General features: G+C 37.7%; 1 protein-coding gene across 3 annotated transcripts in view; it reads left to right on the top strand.

Moving 5' to 3' along the window:
• The window catches only part of iffo1a (intermediate filament family orphan 1a), a 33,913-nt gene extending 24,036 nt beyond the window's left edge, over positions 1–9,877 (top strand). For 2 of the 3 annotated variants that reach the window (XM_066675022.1, XM_066675021.1), the window contains exons 8-9: positions 3,010–3,140; positions 5,387–9,877. In XM_066675022.1, the coding sequence (XP_066531119.1) occupies positions 3,010–3,140; positions 5,387–5,546 (291 nt within the window). In that variant the 3' untranslated portion in view covers positions 5,547–9,877. Of the gene's footprint in view, positions 1–146; positions 653–3,009; positions 3,141–5,386 lie in introns of those variants that run through there. The other variant, XM_066675023.1, reaches the window with a different exon arrangement.
• Positions 9,878–17,478: the final 7,601 nt, after the last annotated feature.

The raw sequence follows: 17,478 nt of genomic DNA, 5'->3' as shown, positions 1-17,478 counted from the left end.
GGTGGGTCCAGAGCCTACCCGGAATCATTGGGCACAAGGCAGGAACAACACGGCAACACAAACTCATACATTCACAGCTATGGACACTTTTGAGTCACCAATCCACCTACCAACGTGTGTTTTGTTTTTTGTTTTTTTTGTCAAAGGAACCCGGAGCACCCAGAGGAAACCCAGGCATGGTTTTGTCAGTTTAGCATAAGGATTATTGATCTCCTGGAGGAGAATACACCAAACTCCTCACAGACAGTCACCCAGAGCGGGACTTGAATCCACAACCTCCAGGTCCCTGGAGCTGTGTGACTGCGACACTACCTGCTGCGCCACGGTGCCACCGCATTTTTTTCAGCATAGACATTTGTCATAATTTGTTTGTGATTGGATCTTCCCAAGTAAACCGCAGAGGAGTATAAGGAGTATGATTCCACTGGATATCTTTTTTGTCAGGTTAGCATAAAGATCATCTTTAGAAATAAGACCGTTTCTTCCTCATATCCTTGCCCGGTTCTTTTTCTCATCATGTACTGTCTCAACAACTTCTTGCACTGTAAGGGGTCCCTCCTCATCAATGACAATATATAGCTATGCATCCCAACATAGCACAAAAAGTAAGGAAATTTGTGTTTTGGTAGATTATTTCTTTGTTTCATGTGCACAACCCATATACTCAGCTCTACTGCTCATCCTACAAATGCATGATATAATTTAATAATAATATTCATCTACCAAACACAAATTTCCTTACTTTTTGTGCTAAGTTTATATATTTATTTTTTTGGATTTTCACAGCTACACTCACCTACTCATGGGGGTCTTGCACTCTCTACATCTTAATTCTCATCATCATTAGACAAGCATTTTATTTCTGAGATGTTTACACTGGCAATTAACTGAAGCACATCAAGTACTGTGTACTGTGTAGTATCTTACTACACACTGCATTTACATGTATGTGTATACACTGTGATTGCAAACATTTTAGCAGCAGCACTAAAATACTAGCCTCAACAATATACATCAATACCCATTGTCCACTGTAATGGACAGTAAGTTTAAACATATTCCTAAGTTTAATATTTTCTGTAATAAGAGATATTTAACTTTTTATTTTTTAATCCATCCCAGTAAAATAATTCATAAAATAATGAAAAAAAGTGTTTTAAATCAGATAAAGTTAGTTAAAATTCCTTCTTCCTCCTTGACTGGAGTGCTGCCATGACTTAATTCAGTGTGCTGATTTTTTTCTTTCAGTGCAGTGCGTGGGGCTATGCTGCTTTTTGGTTGGCTGGTAAACATCTATTCTGATAGACAACAGGTCTCAAGAGGTGTTATGTACAACAAAACATAAAAAAAGGAAAAACATCATGTCCATTGCAATGAGCCTTGTTACAAAAATGACAATAGGACATTAGAGCCATAATGAATCATGGAACATTTACTTTCGATACTGAAGTACATTTGAAGGTAAATACTTTTGTTCTTTAACTCAAGTGAAAATCTACAACAAGGAATTCTGCTTTTTCTGGAGTAATATTTTACCTTGAATATCTGTACTTTTCCTCAAGCACATGTTTTGTGTGCTTTGCTTTTGACTTGTCAGAAGAATGATTTAAGGTTTCTACAATCACACTCTGACTAGTCAGAATTATAATTTAAGGTATCAGAAATGCAAAATGTGAATAAGTTCAAGATATCTGTAATTTATTTGAAAATACTTTAAAAGGAATCCTGACTAGTCATAAATAAAATTTTGGATATCTCTTAATTTAGTTTTGACTGGACATTACTTTCATTCAAGATATCTAGAATTTAAGTTCAGATATCTACAATTTAGTTTCAGATATCTTAAAATATATCTAGGACAGTGGTTCCCAAGCTTTTTCTTCCAGAACCCCCTTTTGTAGATGAGAATATTTTCCACCATTTTGACACATCTTTTACTTCTAAGCTCCACTGGTATTTTTATTCATTTATAAAAAACTGGAACTACTTATAGAAAAAACAAAAATAAAGTGATCATGCTTAACAGTTATTGTTAAATACATTTGCTCCTAATGGCGTCTCTGCACAAAAAAAAAAAAGAGAAAAATTTAAAACAGCTTCCTGAGGGAAAAGCCTAAAACCTGCTCTGTAAAAATTACATGTTTAATCCCCTCATCTCTTCAGTGACTGCTATGAGCTTGCTTTGAGATATGCCTCATCATATGTTCTTGTTTTCCCTTTGGAAGATGTGGCTTGAGAAAACTTATCATCTGCTGTTTAACTCTCACAAAGTTGTCCGTCTTGTTTTGCTAACAGTGCTCAAACATGCGTAGTTAATTTGCCTTCTCCTTGAACTAAGTGATTTTATACGCTCGTGATTTTTGACATGGATCTGATGCCATAGGAAAGTCTCAAAATCCAAAAACCTGTGAAAGGAAATTACAAAAAATATTTAAGAATACATGCAATGTAAATTTAAACATATGCAATTAGTGAAACATATCTGTGTTTAATTTGTGGATTAATATTTACACATTTGTCATGTATTTTGAGACTAATTGTCCAAAAAATATCATCTATACAGGATTGTGTACTTTTTATTCTGCAGCAACATATATTTTGCTTACAAACCATTATTAGCAATTCCAAAGAGTTATAACTGCACATATGATCGCTTAAAAAGAAAAAAAATAAGGGTTTTATAGAAAGTTATACCAAAAATTCTTATTATAAATATATATTCTTATATAAATATCTTTTAAAATTGAGATTATAGAACACTTATAGCAGACTACTTGTATACGACAAGAGATGGCAATTTTGGAGTTCTAAAAATTGGGGAGTAAATTTTAAAAGAGGAGAGTAACCTCTAATTATTTGCTAATTTATATATATATTATATAGTAAATATGAAAATAGATTATGGTATCATAGATGGCAACACCATTAGTAGTACTGTATGCGTGTGTTTCACACAGAGAGAGACACACACACACACATTCAAACATGTACTCTGGCTGTCTTCTGCAGTTGGATTTGGCAACTGCCAAATCTGACATGAACAGGCACCTACATGAATACATGGAGATGTGCAGCATGAAGAGAGGTCTGGACGTGCAGATGGAGACCTGCAGGAGACTCATCACACAGAGTGGAGACAGGTACAAATTCACAAATCATCAAAGATGGACTGTGAGACATATGACTTTTGAGAATATCCATTTTAAGATAGAAAGAGACATTAATAGATGAAGTACTGTGAAAAATATAGATAAAAGGATAGAACACTTGAAATGTAATTATAAGTTATCCCCTTGTTGATTTTGGAAAAATAGAGAGGATACTAATATTGGATGATATCCTGGCCAGCACACATTTGTGGGGTCCACATAGGTTGAACATGGGCTCAGGGTGGGTAGATACATGGCCTAATGGAGGACTGCCAGGTGGGCTGCCTACATCGAATAAACATTGGCCTGTCATGGGCTGGCTTAATTAACCAAAAAGTGTTTTTTCTTTTGTTGTCAAGCTTGTTACAAGAGAAGAACTGTATTTGGTGCCATAAAAACCTTTTCTAAAAGTTCATTCTCCATCAAGCTGAAGAAACCCTTCACAAGGCAAAGAATCTTTTAATCATGCAAATCGTCCTTCTAGTGTTCAGGGTTCTATATAGAATCATTTTCTTTAGTAAGAAATTTTGTAGCACCATACATTTTAAGAACCACTTTGTAGAACCACTACACCTCTCCATACATTTATACTGTCCTTCCGGCCAAACCACATAATCTTTGTCTTAGAGCTCAGAGTGGTGGAGGCATTTTGGACCCAGAGAAAGCTATCTTGTGATATAGATAGTACATGGTCAGGGGAAGGGCCAGAGACATACACAATAGTATCATCAGATAATTATCAGCTGCAAGGGGAATATTGTTGAAATTTGATTATATATATATATATATATATATATATATATATATATATGTTCTACTAATCTTGTATGTTGATGGCAAAGACCCCTACAGGACCACCTCAGGTATTACAGGCTGGCGGATCATCCTCAGCACCACAGTGACGTAATGGAAGCTGTGGGCTAACTGGTTAGCGGACTATTCTCAGCCCATCCTAAAACACACTATGCCATGTTACTATCATTTCAGTGTCAATGTAGTAGTGAGAATAATCTACATCCTACATAATACCTGCTAACTGGTGGTCCTGTGATAGTGGTCCTGATCAAAGGTGTCACTAGACTAGGCATGTGCCCCAGTAAAATGTTGCTGTGCCTCAATAAAAGTCACAGCGGTAAAAAGTCAAGTTTATCCTGGATTGCTGAGCAGACCTAAAGGACACATAACACAAATTTATTACAGGCACTACAGTTCTCACGGATTCCTAACTATTATTACCAGTAGATTGACCAGAAGAGGGTAGGTCATTCCTTGTGAGCCTTGGTTCCTCCCAAGGTTTCTTCCTCAGCAGAGGGAGATTTTCCTTGCCACTGTCATCCTTGGCCTCGCTCACATGGGGATTTTTACTTTCTTTACATTTTTAGATTTCATGTCAAAACTTACTGGAATTCTGTGAAACTGCTTTGTGAAAACATCAGTTGTAAAACATGCTATACAAATAAATTTGATTTGACTACATTTCCCATAATGCCCCAAGTTTTCCAAAAACGTTAGCAGCTAATGTTTTCATTCAGAGGCAGTATAATGGTGATGAATATTTAAAAGAACGGCAGCTATGTGACAAAAGATGGTGATGATAGATCACACTGATATATTTTGGTTATAGCTACTTATACCTGTATAACCTACCAAAAAAACATACCACTAAAGCAAACAGTCAGACATTCTCTGTCCACAGAAAATAAATGTAAGAGCATGTAACACCACCCAACATAACTTCCTATGAGAATGTACGTTTTAAAAACAGAATCTTTCAGTCCTAGACAATGTCATATTTAATTAGGAGTAGAAAATTAGTAACACACATTTTCAATGAGCCCCATGTGTATGTCAGAGGAAACAAGTTTTGTCAGAGTTGAGAGATTTGTAAGATTTATACAGTTTTTAACCAAAAACCATGCAATTATGAAAATAATGAAAATGAGAAAAACATATGTAGTGTTAATATGTTCTTCCTTTCTCATCCATGGCAGAGTAATTCCAACTTCAGTGTTAAATCACTAAGCAATTGTGCCCCAGTACAACATGTAATCTAGAAATGCCCCTGTTCCTTATAATTAATGTACACCATTAAAAAAGGGAATAAATAATACGGACAAAATACAATGGACAATGAGTTCAATGAGTAGATGCAAAATATATTATGTAAACAGTAAACAAGGAAATATTAAGTGTATATTTTTCCAGCTTCTGATATTTCTCCACTTTCCCATTTTCAGGAAGTCCCCCCTTCTCATATCTGTAACTGTGGAGGATATAGAGGAAGGAGACCGGGAGAGGAAGAATACGTCTCTTCTGACAGATTCGGGCAGCACCGAACCTTACTGCGACATTCAGAACAACCTCACTGTCTCTCATCTTACCTGGAAAAAGTCCTAACAGCCTTTAAGTCTCTTTGCCCCTGTGGTAATAAAGAAAGGCTGTTTACATTTCATGGTCAACTGATGATCTGGCACTTTACATCCAAAATTTACAAAGGCAGCATATTCTAAGGGACAGTCGCCTGCAACACAACTTACAAATTGCCCTAGTGCCACCTAGTGAGACTACTGATTCCTACAGCTCATATAATATTTCTACACTGTTTAAATACTCTATTAGCACTTTTCATTCCAAAAAAAGAAAACTTTGTATTGCACAATGTTCAAAATGCACCTAAATACTCCAATGCTACTAATACAACTAATAAAATCATTAAAGGTATTTTAACCATTCAAATGCACATCAACTCTAGGAACATAGAGTCCATAGGTACATAGAGGAATAAGAGCTTTTATGCAGTAATTCACATTTCTAAATGGACTTAATAAACCCGGCTTTATATAACTATACCTATAACTTAATTTCCAGTAATATCAATGGGAGATTGTATAATATTTCCTTAATCAATAAATAGGGCTCACTTTGGGACCATTCATTCATTTATTGTCTATAACCGCTTATCCAGTTCAGGGTCACGGTGGGTCCGGAACCAATCCGGAATCACTGGGTGCAAGGCAGAAACACACCCTGGAGGGGGCGCCAGTCCTTCACAGGGCGTCACACTCACTCACACCTATGGATATTTTTTCCACCTGCCAGCGTGTTTTTGGACCGTAGGAGGAAACCGGCGTGCCCAGAGGAAACCCACGCGGACACAGGGAGAACACACCAAACTCCTCGCAGACAGTCACCCTTAGTGGGACTTGAACAGACTACCTGCTGCGCCGCCATGCCGCTACTTTGGGACCAGCAGTATTTATAACATCTTTGATAACACTTCTTATAGTGTACACTGCAGTTGTGTCTCTTAATATAAGAGTCTATTCATTCAGTCAGTCTGTTTGTTAGGTTCTCTAACTTTGTACATAACCTGTGGTTGATTTTTAGGAAACATCTACCATACCGTGGGAACCCTCTATCAACTTTTCTTGTTTTATATTTGCTGACTGTAGACCACCTGTTGCTGTACAGTTTATCAGAGCCCCTCTACTGCTAGGGTGACCAACCTTTTAGACACAACGACCAAGGGAAAAAAAATGACCAATACCAAGAGCTACAAGCTATACATTTACACAAATATCCCTGCACACATCTAACATACTGCAGCAATCATGACAATCACACACAGAGACTGAGTTAACTCCAAAAGTTTCAATTCCAGACACTTGAATGTTATTCTGCCGCTGTCTGTGTGAACAGAGACTCTGCTCAGTTCGACTACTTTGGAACCCGGATCTGAATATAATGGTGGATATTTCAGTGTAACATCTGCCCCATGTCGCAGGATTGTGGGAAACAAAAAGGATTTAAAGACAGAGATAGAGTGTCAACACATGCCATTTTAGTCCACAATCTCTTCACACTCCTAAAGGAAAATTTTTGTTCTTCTCTACATTCCTGCAATATAGAGGCAGATATTGCGGGGGCTTCTTTTGCCGTATGTAAAATGATTTCAGAGAGTGGTTGTAGGGCTTTCCTTCTGAGAAACAACATAGGAAGAATAGATAGAATGATAGGAAAATGAGTGAAAATAAACGTGTTGAATCGCCCTGACCACAGTTTCAGAAACAGACATTTTCCTTTTATTTCCTCGCAATTTTCTGTTTACAGATGGTTGTCCAGTTTTACATTTAAAAATGAATTTCGAATGGCCCAAATAATACAAACCCAACAGGTATATTTTTTATTATGAGTGGAAGAGCTGCACTTGTACAGCAAAAGGGCTGCCGGTTGGCCACCCATGCTCTATTGCATCCTCTAATAGAAAGGAACAACCACGCTCAGTACAACTGAGCAGATTTTACTGGCTGCAGTGACACTAATAGTAGCAGCAGTATAGAAGCAATGCTTTGATTAAGATCCGCATGGCTGATGAACAAACAGCTCAATGCCAAGCATGGGGTAGAGGGGTATAAAATCTCCAAGTTTATATTGTGTGTATTGTGCAGCAACAAATGGACTACATTCAGTAACCGTAAACATAAAATTCACAGTCTGGTAGGAGTAGTTGATAAAACAGACGATTTTCAACATAAGGTAAGTTTGCTTAGAAACTGTCAACTCACTGTATATTTTGACATATTTAAGGCATTTTAATATTTCATACATTGTCTGTATTGCTGTACTGTATACTATAAGGTTCTGAGCACATTTGGTAGAGTTACTAGTTGTGTGGGTTTTATTTAAAACTCATGTATTCATGTAGGACTCCTGTGTGGCCCAAATATTTAAGCGTTGACCCTTATTGGGGGATCATAAGCTCAGTCCTCAGTGATACCAATGCTGTTCAAGACTAGGAGTCCAAAAAATATAACTGGCCTCACAATCTCTGAGTGTGTATGGGCTTTCCTCTCCCTATCACTAGACAATACGGCTCCCTGCTACTCAAAGATGACGTTCATGATTTAAGTCAGACAAAAACTTTAAAGCTCTCCAGTCTGTTTACGTGTTCAATACTGGTCTAATTTGGTAACGAAGCCCTGTTGTCTGTAAATGGGTAAAAAACAGTCCAGTGTTTTAGGCTTTCACACTCTGCTCACGGCAGAGAGAAGGCATCTGGACTTTTTTTTAGAGAACGAAAAGAATTCCAAACATGTAAACATGGAAAAACATGAACTGGCTGAGGATATTGTAAGGTGGAATGTCTCAAAATTCAGGAGACAGCTAACTGCATTACCAAAAGTGCTACAAAACTAAACAATTCAAGTTACAAATGAGTTTGTGTTCAAACAGCAAATAAAATCTAACAGGCAAGTTTAATTTAAGCCATGTACAAACAGCAGTCATTTATTTCCTCAAACATACATTTCCACCTTAAATAACTGAATGGAATGTAAACAAACTAGAGAGAACAGTTTTTTCCCACAATCATAGATGTCCCCTTTAATATAAAAACTATGGATATTTAGTGCTCACCTCCAAGTGTGTTGAGCTCCAGAGACATTGTATAAGTGTTGCCTCACATGAAATGTCTAAGAAGTCTTTACCCTTCTAGCTGGGTAACACTGTGACTGAAGGAACCTAGCTAACAGGTATAACTAAAAGTGACAGAAAATTGGGTAAATATAGAAAAAAAGGTATTAATGCAAGAGTGGAATATAAAGGGAGGTTTAGACTTGTTCTAACATCAATAAAAGCTTTAGTAAAATACATATTTAAGTATGAAAGGGAACATCTACAATTGTGGGTAATCGCTGTTCTCTCTGGTTTACGTTCAGAAGCTCCACATCTTTTAAGGTGGAACGTTATGTTTGAGAAAAAAAACTACTTGTTTGTACATGCCTAAAGTTCAAATTGTCTATAAGCTTTTATTCACTGTTTAAATTACCACTCACTTATAATCTCATTTGTAACTGAAGTTTAGTTTTGTAGCACATTGGGTAATGCAGTTAGTTTGTCTGTTGAATTACACCAAGTAATCTGAAACAGCAAAAATACCCACCAATGGAGCAGGAATAAAATTCCTCATTACGGTTTGGGTTTTTCAGAATTTGGAGTTCTCTCCATTGTCTAAAAAAATACCATGAGCAGAGAAAGGGAAAACCTAGCAAATCAGAGGGAGACATTTATTTAAAAAAAAACCAAAAAAAAACATTTACTGACACTGGGGCTTTGCAAACACATTAGACTGGAGAGCTGCAAAAGTGAGGAAACATCCTCAAAATTGTGTAAAGTGTTTTTTGATTAAAACCTTTAATTCATCTTAAATCATTACTTCTGAATTTCTGACATCACTGTAAATTCACAAAGGCCACATTAACTAGTCAAAATCTTGGTATAAATGTAACTGAATGATTAGTTTATTTTCCCAAGAACACACCAACACTCATGACTGCAGTCAAATGTAAATAATATGCACATTAGTAGGAATCAAGTGTTTCTTCTGTGATGATGTTTCTAATGTTCTGAAATGGACTCATCTGCCTGATAACACAAAAGTGCACTTGGGTGCTTTCTGTAATCATGTGCTGTTTTTTTTCATTTCCAGATTATGCTTATTTCTGTGAATTTCCATCTCCTTAGTGATCCTGGTTATAACAGATACAATGGAAAAGCTTTGTCAGATGATCATAGTTGACCATGCACCATGAGAACAGTGTAGCATATTTAGCAGTTATTTTAAAACAACCCATTGTCACAATATTCCAGTGATTTACTGTAGTTATTTGCACATAAATGTAAATACCAATGTGTCTGTATGAATGTAACTGTACACAGTGAATAAAGAATTGATGTGCGTGAATGTTTGTGCTAGAAGGAAGTGATGTGATAAATTAGTCTCAGAGTACTGCATATCGATATTATAGTCTTTTGACTTTGTTGCCAAATTGCTTATATACTAATTTATAAGGCAACAGCATTCTGTTGTCATTTACTTAAATCTCTTTACTTTTAGTCTGATATTTTGCCAGATTTCTTATTTATTATTTAATTATTTAGTTCCATTTTATTATTTATTTGAAAGTTGCTGTGAATTTCAATACAAATTTATACACTGCAGTAAAAACACTGGCCTTGGCACATACTATATAAAATGGCATTCCTACATTTAAACTAGCATGTGATGTTAAACATAGATAAAATGAAAAATTATATATATATCTTCCAGCATACAATATGCAAGTAAACTACACACCCATTTAAAAAATGTCCCAATCCTGAGTGCTAGTAAAGCTAATGAATACAGACATGATATTTGACTACTTATCTGACCATGGCCAACTGGATCCCTTGTGCATTCGCCAGCTAACGCAAAAGGTAACGTTTCAATATCTGGCACAATGCCCCTCCCACCTCTAAGACATCACCAGAAGTGGTTTGTATAGTATTTACCTTGAAAATTCTGGCTTTAGAAACTATTCATCCATATCAGAATAGAGGTGGTTAGTATACATGTTTTTTTTATATTAATGGCTATATTTTGCTGGAGTGTCACTTGAATTATACAAGAATATAGACTTTTTAAGTCTATATAAACATGAAATATACTCCAAATTTAAATATTCAAACTGACATAAGTATCTATATTTCACTGTGTATTTGCAAGCTAATGCAAAAGATAACATTTCAAAATCTGCCCTTTCCCACCTCCAAACACATCATCAGAAAGGGTCTGTATTATTATAAATAAATAAACAAATAAAACATTACATTTATTACATATTATATTACATTTTACATTTACAGCATTTAACAAATGCTCTTAGCCAGAGTGACTCACAAAAGTGCTTAGCGTTCAGACAGAATGTGTATCCTAGCTAGAACTAATAGGTTATGGTCCAAATTACTTCTGAGCTCAGGCGTTTGTTAGAACAAGGGCCAGTGCTTGTACCTAGAAATAACAAACCATAGTAAGTGCAATAAACAATACAATTTAGTCAGTGCTCAAACCTAGAAGGAGAAACTTGTCATTGCTCATACACAGAAAGAAAGGAGTTAAGTGCAGTAGAAGTGCAAAAACAGTCTGTTATGGTGAACACTTAGATTAGTGCTCACCTAAGTGGGTAACAAAGAGATGGGGCTTCAGTCTGCGTTTGAAGACCTCACTAAAGTCTGCTGTTCGGACAGTCAGTGGGAGTTTGTAATGTTATGTATTTAGTGTCATACTATAACATGTATTTATTTGTTTGTTTGGTAGCCAAATTTTGACCAAAATATTCTCCAACCATTGTCTCTGTCATATCATGACTACAGTTAAGCTAGAAAGCTTTTATTTTTTCCCCCAGACTACAACGTTGTCATCCTGATACACGGCACCGCCTTCAGGATACAATATTTGAACCATTGGATGCACATGGTCCTCTAGAATGGTTCGGTAGTCCTTGGCAGTGACTTGCCCATCTAGCACAAGTATTGGGCCAAGGGAATGCCATGATATGGCAGCCCAAACCATCACCGATCCACCCCCATTCCTCACTCTGGGCATGCAACAGTCTGGGTGGTACGCTTCTTTGGGGCTTCTCCACACCGTAACTCTCCCGGATGTTGGGAAAACAGTAAAGGTGGACTCATCAGAGAACAATACATGTTTCACATTGTCCACAGCCCAAGATTTGCGCTCCTTGCACCATTGAAACCGACGTTTGGCATTAGCATGAGTGACCAAAGGTTTGGCTATAGCAGCCTGGCCGTGTATATTGACGCTGTAGAGCTCCCGACGGACAGTTCTGGTGGAAACAGGAGAGTTGAGGTGCACATTTAATTCTGCCATGATTTGGGCAGCCGTGGTTTTGTTTTTGGATACAATCCGGGTTAGCACCCGATCATCCCTTTCAGACAGCTTCCTCTTGCATCCACAGTTAATCCTGTTGGATGTGTTTCGTCCTTCTTGGTGGTATGCTGAATGGGACAAAGGACCACAGCAGTACGTGGGACAGAGTGAAGGCTGAAAAAGTATAGGTTCATGACATAATGCACATCGCTATCTGGTGCTTTGTGTATCTAACGAACAGATGTCACTTTTTACAGCTTTTAAAACTGTGTGTGAGTGCATTACAGCCACTGTATTTAAATAAAATAAACCCATAAAACAAAATTGTCTTAGAATTTCAGAAAGGAAAAAATTGAAATGCGCACTGAAAACAGTGAAATGACTGCAGAGCTACAGAAGCGAGCACATGTGCTGCATAGTGCTTGTTTTTCTGCTCTCGCTGTCGCTGTTTTCTCTCGGCTTTCTTGATTCTGTGCGCTCTTTGAGTCTGACTTGCTTGATCTAATGTTGTTTATTTTGCGCTTTTGCATAAAAGACAGTGATATCACTCCATAGCTCTACAAGTGAATTACACTCTGCAACTGTAGCGGTAACTCAGGAGCAAAAATACCAAATCTTACCTGATATTTAATAATTTTTTTTGCTCTTTTCCTTTTTGAAATGTTTTGCAGGAACATATTTACAAAAACAATGTGACATTTATTTATTTATAGATTCTTGTTTTTGAAAATTATGCCATCTCTGTGAAAATTTTCACTTCCATATACCAGATATTTTTAAGGCTCTGACGTAAATGCTGATCCTATTAACTGAATGATCTCTTTCGCTCTAATTGGAGGTTTGGCTTACCTGATTACCTGACTTCCGGGTTGCGAGAGATACGCTGGCACGTTTGGCTGCCGCTTCTCCCCCGGTGATAAAGTTTTTAAAAGTTTTAAAGTTCGTATTCGGTTTTTCTACCCGCTGTGTGCAAAAGTGCTGCGGAACCCAATGCACTGTATCGAACTTTGTACTGGATTTACTGTAATATGAGCCGTGTGGATTTCTCCTTGTGGCTCTGAGCTCTCTTAGAGTTTAGCGTCTGTGACTGTGCTTAACATCTGCCGTGAGAGTACCTCTGTTTTCCATGCTATGTGGATTGTTTCGGGTTTATTTCTCTGGCTTTTACTGGGCTGTTACATCTGCAACTTCCATTGTGGCCTTATCATGATGACAAGGAGGATAAGGTACTCTTTTGGTGAACTTTTTACGCTCCGAAATGCACAGTGTAAAACTCCTGCTCCTCTATTGATCCATCGTCACCTTGGTATTTTGCGACGACCTAAATATTGTCATTGGGGTCTTGGTCGGGCTTATAACTACTATCAGCACCCCAACAATATTCCCTCGCTGTGGTCATCATGTCGCCGTAAATCTTCCCAGGCGACGGCAGGCTCAACTGATCACGCACATAACCGGAACCTATGTTGCGTGTCTACAACATCTCTACATGCTCCGAGCACTGATCATAATCTTAAATGTGCTCTGTTCAATGTTCGTTCCTATAATAAGGCAACGTTTATCGCAGATATTATCCAGGAACATGACATTGACCTGCTCTGTCTCACGGAAACCTGGCAGCGGCCGAATGAGTATTTCGCGCTCAATCAGACTCTGCCTCCACATTATCAATATATGAATAAACCTCATTTAACTGGACGAGGTGGAGGACTTGCAGTGGTTTACAGCCCTGGCCTCAAAGTGAAAACAGTTTTAATCCCAAATATGTCATCGTTTGAGTGTTTGGCACTGTTGGTCTCTGCTGTTAAACCTGTATTGGTTCTGCTTATCTATCGTCCCCCAAAAACCTCATCTGTTTTTATGGCTCATCTGAGCTCATCTCCACACTTATTCCTGTTTATTCTGATTTGCTGCTGCTTGGTGACTTTAATATTCATATCAATTCTGGTAAATGTTTGTTTGCTAAAGAATTTCTTAATTTTTTACAGAGCTTTGATATTTCTCAGCACGTCGATTTTCCTACACATAACAAGGGCCACACCTTGGACATTGTTTGCTCTCTGGGTAAAACCCCTTTTAATGTGAGAGGCATTGATCTGTGTGTATCTGACCATAAAGATGTGTTCTTTGATTTTCCGCTATCATGTCAACAGCGAGGGCAGCGTCAATCACGCCAGTTTACATTCCGGAGCGTTAAAAATATCAGTCCTCCTGCTGTTATGGAGATGCTTAGTCAGAGCCCGGTACCTGATTGCTTAGATCCTGATTTGCTAGTGACCCACTATGACGAAATATTGTCACATATTTTAAACCACCTGGCACCTCTAAGAACACGCTTGGTTACATTTTCTCAGCCTGCTCCCTGGTATACTGCTGAGCTGTGCAAGCTAAAAGCTGCTGGTCGTCAGCTTGAACGGCTTTCTAACAGAACTGGCCTGACTGTGCATGCCTTGCTTACAGTGATCAAGTCTTGTTTTATAAGAAAAAACTACAGGAAGCTATAACACTCTATTATTCTGATGTTATTCATGGTGCCCACGGTAAGCCGAGAGCTCTCTTTTCTACTGTTAATAAGCTATTGAGCCCTGTGAAAAGTTTCCCCATGGTTCCTTCAGCTGAACTCTGCTCTCGGTTCATGGACTTTTTCAATCATAAAATACTTACAATTTACTCACAGTTTCAGCCCACTGCAACCAGGCTAAACATTCCACAACTATCTTCTCAGTTCAGCAGCAGCTATTTTTCCACCTTCAATACTGTAAACCAACAACATGTTTCACAGATTATTAATTTCTCAAAGGCAACTTCATGTCAATTAGACCCTTTTCCATCACAGCAGGTGAAAGCCTGTTCTCCATTTATCTGTCCTCTTATTACCAAAATTATCAATGCTTCACTTAGTTCAGGAATGTTGCCAGCTTCTTTGAAACTGGCAGCTATTACTCCAGTTCTCAAGAATCCTGAGAACCTCGCAAATTATAGGCCCACCTCTAATCTCCCTTTCCTTGCTTAACTGTTGAAGCGAACAGTAGCTGCTCAGTTAACAGAACATATTCAATCATGCGATCTGTTTGAGGTCTTCCAATCAGGATTTAGGAGGAATCACAGCACTGAAACTGCTCTTGTTAGGGTTGTCAATGATTTGCTGATGTCAACTGACCAAGGACTGTTGAGTCTTCTTGTACTATTGGACCTTACTGCAGCATTTGATACAGTGTGTCATAGCCTTTTACTTACTCGGCTCAAAAACATGTTTGACATAACTGGTAAATAATAAAAAATCTGAAGCCATCATAAATGCTTCTCCTGCAACAGTCAGGAGGCTTAGTGACACTGCTGTTTGTATCCCTGGTTTTGTTGTCTCTACCTCAACACTAGTGAGAAATCTCGGAGTAATTTTTGATTCTACATTATCATTTGAATCACATATTAACAACACATGTAGGACAGCCATCTTAAAAATATCTCTAGGATTCGCCCTTTTCTCTCTTTCACTGCTGCTGAGACCATAGTCCATGCATTTGTAACATACAGACTCGTCTACTGCTCGGGCTTTTGAGCAGGTTGCAGTATGTGCAGAATTCTGCTGCTAGGGTGCTGACCCATACAAGATCTTGGGAGCATATTACTCCAGTCCTAAGTTGTCTTCATTGGCTTCCAGTCCTAAGTTGTCTTCATTGGCTTCCAGTCCTAAGTTGTCTTCATTGGCTTCCAGTGCAGTACCGTATACCGTACAAATTGCTTGTGTTGGTGTTTAAATCCCACATTTTAAGCTAAGCATCATTGGAAAAAGAGCATTTTGTGTTGTGGGTCCAAAGCTGTGCAGTAGTCTTCCTGATGAACTGCAAGCTTGTTCATCTGTAAATGTTTTTAAAACCAGCCTCAAAACTCAAATTTAGCCTTAATACTGTAAACAGCTATACTGAATATTCACAAAACTTATTTGTTTATCTTTTTAAACTAGCATATGGATGATATTATGTATATCTCTCTATGGTTATGTATGTATCTATGTGCATTTACCTTTTATTTTCTTTTTCTTTTTTCTTTTTTATCTATTGTACAGTGTCCTTGGGTCTCTTGAAAGGCGCTTTCAAATAAAAATGTATTATTATTATTATATTATTGCTGTGGTGGCCATCTTGTGTGAGTCAGTGATGATGGTGCATTTGGCACAGCTCCATTACAATTTTATCCCTACGTCCAGCTCTCTGTCAGTTCATTCTACAGTATATATTTATAATGTCACTGCCATGGCTTTCTCTCCTTCCTCATCTTGTTCCTATCCCCAATGCATTTTTTGCCCAGATGGCTGTTTAACTTCCCACCCAATCATGTTCCTGAATAGAGATTGGGGGAGGATGCTTCTAGCCTCAATCTGGATTACGGCATGACTGGATTAAAACCCAGCTGTGACTGCTGATGTAACTGCCACTAATAACAATCTATCACCTCTTCTACCTTTGTTTTTTCCTCTCATTTCCCATCTCTCTGTGCCAAAGGCTAAAATAAAATGGTCTTGTTATTGGTGCTACCCTGCCCTGACCACACACACTAAAAAAACCTCTTCTGCTTTTTGCTTTTTATTTACTTGCTATTTTCTCATGTGCACTGGTGCAGAGTAAGGTATGTGTAGCAGAGTGAATGATGCAATTAAATCAGATTTTTAATATATTAAATATTATTGAGGCTATATCTTATCTGTCCATTTGTCATTGAATGATCATAGAATTTATCAAAGAGATTTAAAATTTAATTTACATGGAAATTATAGAAGCAATAAATAAGAAGTTTCGGAAATAAGAGACCAATTTTCAAATAGCTGTGGATGCTGCATGAAAAACTGAGCATCACGTTGCATCTGAGCATCAGCAAAAGATGACATGAGAATGTGTTGATTAGAGAAAGGGAGATCAGATGAATAAGAAAGTGTGTTTCTTAGGTGTCAAATTAAAGAGTGTCAAGTGTCTCTGTCCTGTTTGCTAAGGTTTCTTTTTATTTATTTATTTATTCAGCTAGAGACCACCCCTCCCCAGACTAGACCATTCATTCTCATATAGTGATGTGTCTGTTCCAGTTTTGTGGAAATGGGTAAAATTCCAGTTGATGTACAAATCTGTCCTTCCATTTGGCAAAAAGTAAAACTGATTCAGTATAACTGATTTAATTTGTTGACTGAGTCAAAGTTGAGACGTTAGTACTCTTTGCTGACTGGTTGGTCCCTGTGCCTGATTTAGCTGTAAACAATTAGCCTGAGCTCAGCAGTTAGAAGTGGAGGTGAGACTTTGCTGAGCTTGAATACTGACTACAATGACACAGCAGCCAAAATTACATTAACCAGAGAAGACTGGTACAGAGTGATAAACAGTATGCTAAACTACATACTGCATACAGCTGTTTCCCTTTATTCAATTAACACATCCCCTTACTGGACTCATTGTTACTAATAATATACACAATGTTACTATTATTTTAGTATCCCCAGTATTCCAGTCAAAAGTGCATAATGAAAGCTTCTGAACAGGTTAAATATTACAGCACAATGTGAGAGGCTGAACATTATTGCTTGAATAATGCTGGCAGGAGATGAAACTGAGGGCTGACTTAGTCACTTTTATG

This window comes from Hoplias malabaricus, chromosome 6 (genome assembly GCF_029633855.1).
Source record: "Hoplias malabaricus isolate fHopMal1 chromosome 6, fHopMal1.hap1, whole genome shotgun sequence".
NCBI lineage: Eukaryota > Metazoa > Chordata > Actinopteri > Characiformes > Erythrinidae > Hoplias > Hoplias malabaricus.
The sequence above is the reverse complement of the archived record's forward strand: the minus strand, read 5'-3'. Positions and strand labels throughout refer to the sequence as shown.